We start from the raw sequence: 6,000 nt of genomic DNA, 5'->3' as shown, positions 1-6,000 counted from the left end.
AACACAAACATTTATACCGATGCCCCACGTTCCTGGTTATAATTCCGAGCGGACTTGAAGGGAGACTGATGGAAAGGGGCGGGGTCACAGCCATTCATTCCTCTGCAGAGAATTTCATTGATTTAGACCCTTGTAAACATTTGGATGATTTTTAGTGACTGATTTGGAGGAGGAAACCGATTTGGTTCCTCAGACATGTCATATGTTCTCTCTGGATACATTGTCCGTATTTCTCCGGCAGTCTCCTTATTTCTACCAGTCATTTCACATTTGTTTTTATGAATATTCTGGATGTGATATGGGGGAGGGGGATCTGTAACTGCTACATGTGTGAAGGAGGGACACATAAATATCGGTCAGTGACATGATCGTATACAGATGTGATCATGGAATCTACAATACTTGTATTCACAATGTGTTACATGATTCGGTAAATATGGAAATCCATCTCCAGACTCATCAATACATCTACTTGGGATGAAAGCGATGATAATACTTCTCGGATAAATGTCTCATCTGATCAGTTCTCAGGTCGGATTTGGCGGTATAATCGGGCGGAATATTTGTCTGGAACGATCTACACAATCCCGGCGGGCAGAATGTGGTGACAGCGATTTGAAATCTGAGCCAATCACAGCTGTGGGCGTTGTCTCCATCAGACATAGCTCAGGCAATGCTGCCATTCTGAACGTTCTAATGAGAATCCTTCTAATGATCGGGAGACGCATCATCCTCTGGACAGGTTAGAATGATCAGCAACAAGCTGTGAGCTCAGTTTTGGAAAGATTGAGTTTGAGGAAGTGGAGTGACATCCATGCCGATATGTCACTTAGTAGGTTAGTAATTCGAGAGGAGACTGAAAGGGTGAGTAGAAAGATAGATTTGTGTATCATCAGCATAGAGATGGTACTTAAAGCCATGGGAGTTTATCAAGTGACCAAGGGAGGAGGTGTAGATGGAGAAGAGAAGGGGTCCAAGGACAGAACCTTGAGGGAGTGGAGGAGCCAGAGTTATAGGTAATGCTGAAGGAGCGCTGCAATAGGCAGGAAGAGAACCAGGAGAGAGCGGAGTCTCTGAGGCCAAGAGTGGAGGTTTTTTTTGAGGAGGGGATGGTCAACAGTATCAAAAGCCGCAGAGAGGTCAAGTAGTAAGAGTACGGAGTAGTGGCCATTGGTTAGGATGAGTATGGAGTAGTGGCCATTGGTTTAAGCAGTTAGTAAATCATTGAGTTTTAGTATGGCAGTTTCATTGGAGTGTAGTGAGCGAAAGCCAGACTTAAGGGTCAAGAAGGTTGTTGTCAGTCTACAATCCGCCTGAGCTCCTACCTCACTAAGCGTTCTAAGAGTTTAGAGGGATAGGGGAGCAGGGTGATGGGTCTTAAGTTGTCCAGATTGGTGGGGTCCAGGGAGGGCTTTTTTTTTTTTTTTTTTTTAAGTATAAGAGTGATGTGTGCATGCTTTAGAGGGGAAGGGAAGGCACCGTTAGAGAGGGAGAGATTGAAGATGTGAGTGAGGGAGCATAGGATGGAAGAGGAGGGGGACCATAATAGTTGTGAGGGGACAGGATCCAGGGGGCAGGTGGTGAGACGGGCTTCTGAGAAAACTTTAGTGACCTCTTCAGTAGTAGCAAGGTCAAAAGAGGAAAGTGTTGAGGGAGGTTTAATATAAGGTATGCTAAGTGGGATAGATGTCTATGTAATGGAGATGCCACTACAAATTGCATCAAGCTTGTTTTTGAAATGATTTGCAATCTCTTAAGCAGTGAGTGAGGTACTGGGTGGAGAAAGTAGAGAGTTAAGAGACGAGACCAGGAGGACTGGATGACAAGGTGTTAATAAAAGCGACAAAGTAGGCTTGATTGGAAGGAGGAATTGTATGTTAGGAAAGCAGATTTATATCAAGTGAAAGCTTGCTGAGATTTGGTTTTACGCCACAATCACTCCAGTGCACGACTATATCGCTTAAGATTTGGGGCATCGTCAGTCTGCCACGGTTGTAATGGTCGGGGCCTGATACTTTGTGTAGTTAGGGGAGCAAGTGAGTCTAATGCGGATGAAAGCTAACTGTTGTAGACAGCAGTGGCCAGATCAGGGCAGGACAGGGGGGGGAGATTCTTTCAGAGTCGGTCAGATGCAGAATGGACAAGAGAAGGGTTTAAGTTGTGAAGGTTTTGGTGGGTAATTGTTTCTGTTCAGAGGGATAGGTGTTTGATCACAATCTCATCACCTTCAGTGTCATCTTCAGAGAGAGGAAAGGGGTGTTTGTTTTCTCCAATCTTGGCACTCCCTACAACCTCACAAGGTCTAATGTATTCCCATGAGAGTCAATGGAGGACCGTGTCCATTGTGTTAAGGTAAAAGATGAGGTTAGGTTGAAGAGTTGGGATGTTGCCGGGTTGTTCACATTAATAGGGATTTTAAAATCTCCAAGATTGATAGTGGGCATTTCAGAAGGGAGAAAGGGTAACCAGGCAGAGAAGTCATCAAGAAAGTGTGACACCGGTCCAGGAGGCTGATAGACCACTGCAATCCTCAGAGAAATAGGAGAAAAAAAAGCTGAAAGCAGAGAGTCTGGAAAGAAAAGGATAGAGAGGGAGGGTTAGGGAGGACTTGAAAAGGTGCTCAGTGGGGATAGAAGCAAACCAACTCCACCTCCTTTCCTACCACTAGGTCTGGGTGAGTGAGACCAGAGAAGGCCTCCATAGGAAAGTGCTGCAGGAGAAACAGAATTTGCTGCTTGAAGTCAGTTTTTGTAATTGCTTGTAGGTTAAGGGAGTGGGAGACACAAAGGTCATGGACAGAAGTGAGCTTATTACAGACAGAGAGGGCATTCCAGAGTGCACATGGAAAAGGGAGAGTGGTTTTTAGGAGAATGGAGATTGAGATGAAATTGAGTGGATCACAGCTATTCCTGGAGGAAGGAGGGTGCCTGGTGTTGGGGGTGAGATACTGGAGGACCAGGGTTTGGAGAGATATCCCCAGAGGCTAGGAGAAGCATGGTGAAGAAAGGATCATGGGAGCAGGATGTATGAGTGCACATGCCTTCCTATCTTGGGGTTGGGTCAGCTGGTGAGTAAAGTAAAGCAGGAGATGAGAGCAGTAGTAGGGAGATGGTAGGAGGGTGTGATGTATAAATTAAGGTGGAGCAGAGGGATAAAGAAAGGAGATTTTGAGAGCAAATGATAGTAATATGAGTAGAGGTGGCATATTAAAAAGGTACATGGAGTGGGAATCAGACTTGTAAACGTTTCTCAGGGTGTTTGCCCGCACTCCATCCAGCGTGCAGTAGAGTTCTTCCTGCTGCTTGAGTTATCCTGCTGTGTTCAACTACTTCACACTCCAGAGAAAATGCCCTCACAGGACAGAGCCATCTGTGACGTCCCCCATAAACTGGTCTACATTTATAGGGAGATGATCAAATGTGCAACTCTTCTCCACCCCGATTAGGAATTAAGGATCACATTGGGGGGGGGGGGGGGGGGGAGTTTTATCTAAACCAGACAGGCCAATGCCATAAACGATGATTGATTCTCTGATCATAGAAAGGCACAAGGAGGTGAGAATCAATCACCACAAACAGACTAATTATCCTGAGATTTGCAGAAAGTCGAAGCATTGCAGGGAGACAGCTTCAGGTGTAGATGAGACAGCAGCATTTATCCCAACCTACTAGCTGCTGGTAACAGAACCACCCATGACGTCATTGATAAGGACATGGGGCCCCTGCACAGCATCCTTGCCTGCCCCTGTCAGCAGTGAGGTCACATTGGCCGAGACAGAAACCCGGCAACTGAGGGAGAAAATAAACTATTTGCTTTGGAAGAATAAAAATAAAGTTTCTCCCCCATCGGGCGCCCCCCATGTACAGACGGCGCTGCGTTGTGTAAACCGGTTCGGTTCCTTACATGTTGTAATGGCGCCTCCAGATTGCGCTGAATTGTAAAAGGCGCCATGAGGGGGAAAGGCGGAGAAGTCCCGGTACAGAGCTCTGTGTGGGGGGAGGTTGTGGCTCTGAGAAGAGCCGTTGGTTGGCGGGTTGTGTGGAATGTCTGTTGCGGGGGGTCTAGGCCCTCTCTCCGCGGATGCGGCGTGCCAGCTGGATGTCTTTGGGCATGATGGTGACCCTCTTGGCGTGGATGGCGCAGAGGTTGGTGTCCTCGAAGAGTCCGACGAGATAAGCCTCTGCGGCCTCCTGCAGAGCCATGACGGCGGAGCTCTGGAAGCGCAGGTCGGTCTTGAAGTCCTGGGCGATCTCTCGGACGAGGCGCTGGAAGGGCAGCTTGCGGATGAGCAGCTCGGTGGATCTCTCGGAGAGCCACGGTGCCGGGCCTGTAGCGGTGAGGCTTCTTCACTCCGCCGGTGGCCGGGGCGCTCTTGCGGGCGGCTTTGGTAGCCAGCTGCTTGCGGGGAGCTTTCCCTCCGGTGGACTTACGGGCGGTCTGCTTGGTACGAGCCATTACTTCTCAGATCTGGGCTGGGAATGGGAACTGAAGCCGCTCTGCAGAGAGACTTATACACATCCCTGCCCTCTGATTGGAGAACTACGCCACGCCCCTTCTAATGATTGGTTTACATAAAAAGAGCGGGATGTTCAAAAAGCCCGCCAGGATCTGCACGTTATCTCTGTAGGTAGAGAAGCCCGCTGTGTCAGGGGTGGGGGAGGGGAGGTCCTCCACATCATACAATGCTCGGAGCTCTCCTTACTTCCAAAGAAGAGAAGATTAATCAGAGATCTGCTAATAATCAGAGATCAGAGACTCCCTGTACAATGTAACAATTACATCCACTGACATCGGACTGGATTCCTCCATAATACAGTGAATGGGATGACAGAAGATCCTCCTCCGATCTCACGGATCCGAGGATTCCTCTGTTCGGGACTAAGAAGCAGAACGTTTGTCGCCCATCTCGGTCCATCCAGCACAATTGTGGACTAACAGGGACAGTCAGAAGGGCTGCAATGTATTGTCTATAGAAGAGCGAGATGACAAGAGACATGACTTGTGTGCGGATCTGGGAGGAGATACAATGTGATTTCTGCCTTTTCTCTCCGAATCCCACTTCCAAGGACAATCCGATCCCGGCGATGACAGTGTGGACTTTGATGGCACAATGACAATCTATCGCTGAGGATGTGAGGAGGCGGACATCTAGTCTGCAGCAATTCATCCCATTCATTTCACATTTACGAGTTTATTTCTAACAAACATTATTTTATTTATGTGTCTTATATTTTCAGAATGTTTTTTTTTTTTTTATTCCCGCCAAGATCTGCGGGTTTCCTTTGATTGCAGAATATCCCGATCTCTCTGGGAGCTCCTTACTGCCAGATGGGAAAACATTGATAAGAAAGATGTTTATAATTATATATTCAAACGTCTTATCAATGTAAGAATTGCAATCTCCGAGAGAGGACTATTTCTGTCCATAATTCAGTAAATTAGATGATGTAAAGTAAAGGGGGAGGGAAATAAATTGGTCCAATGCATCTACACCCCCCCCCCCCCCACCCCCCACCTTCCCATTCATGATAACCGTATTACAATTTATAACCTCCACTTTCCATTCTGTGTATTAATCTAATGCACCTTAAATTCAACGAATGCTCAAATGAAAAAGAGGAAAAAAAAAAAGATACATACATATACACTATATTGACAAAAGTATTGGTCGACCGGCCTTTACACACAAATGAATTTTTGACATCCCAGTCTTAGTTGTAGGGTTCAATATTGAGTTGGCCCCGCCCTTTGCAGCTATAACAGCTTCAACTCTTCTGGGAAAGCCGTCCACAAGGTTTAGGAGGGTGTCTATTGTGACTTTTGACCATTCTTCCAGAAGTGCATTTGTGAGGTCAGGCACTGATGTCAGATGATAAGGCCTGGCTCACAGTCTCCCCTCTGATTCATCCAGAAGGTGTTCTATGGGGTTGAGGTCAGGACTCTGTGCAGGCCAGTCAAGTTCCTCTACCCCAAACTGGCTCATCCATGTTTTTTTACCAG

General features: G+C 47.0%; 1 protein-coding gene across 1 annotated transcript; it reads right to left on the bottom strand.

The window, feature by feature from the left end:
- Positions 1 to 4,061: 4,061 nt before the first annotated feature.
- Positions 4,062 to 4,455, bottom strand: LOC149436265 (histone H3-like). The gene is made up of 2 exons (XM_089661808.1): positions 4,318 to 4,455; positions 4,062 to 4,265 (listed from the first exon to the last, which is right to left on the bottom strand). The coding sequence occupies exons 1-2, from the start codon at positions 4,453 to 4,455 to the stop codon at positions 4,062 to 4,064; spliced, it is 342 nt and encodes a 113-aa protein (XP_089517934.1).
- Between the last annotated feature and the right edge of the window lie 1,545 nt (positions 4,456 to 6,000).

This window comes from Staurois parvus, unplaced genomic scaffold (assembly GCF_062004578.1).
Source record: "Staurois parvus isolate SC_StPar_1 unplaced genomic scaffold, SC_StPar_1.0 ptg001388l, whole genome shotgun sequence".
Lineage (NCBI taxonomy): Eukaryota > Metazoa > Chordata > Amphibia > Anura > Ranidae > Staurois > Staurois parvus.
The sequence above is the reverse complement of the archived record's forward strand: the minus strand, read 5'-3'. Positions and strand labels throughout refer to the sequence as shown.

What these genes read in the sequence shown, in the direction of transcription:
- LOC149436265 (XM_089661808.1), bottom strand. Translation starts at nt 4,455, where the DNA reads ATGGCTCGTACCAAGCAGACCGCCCGTAAGTCCACCGGAGGGAAAGCT. An exon ending in ACCGCTACAGGCCCGGCACC is followed by an intron (nt 4,266 to 4,317) that starts GTGGCTCTCCGA and finishes CTGCCCTTCCAG; the next exon opens with CGCCTCGTCCGAGAGATCGC.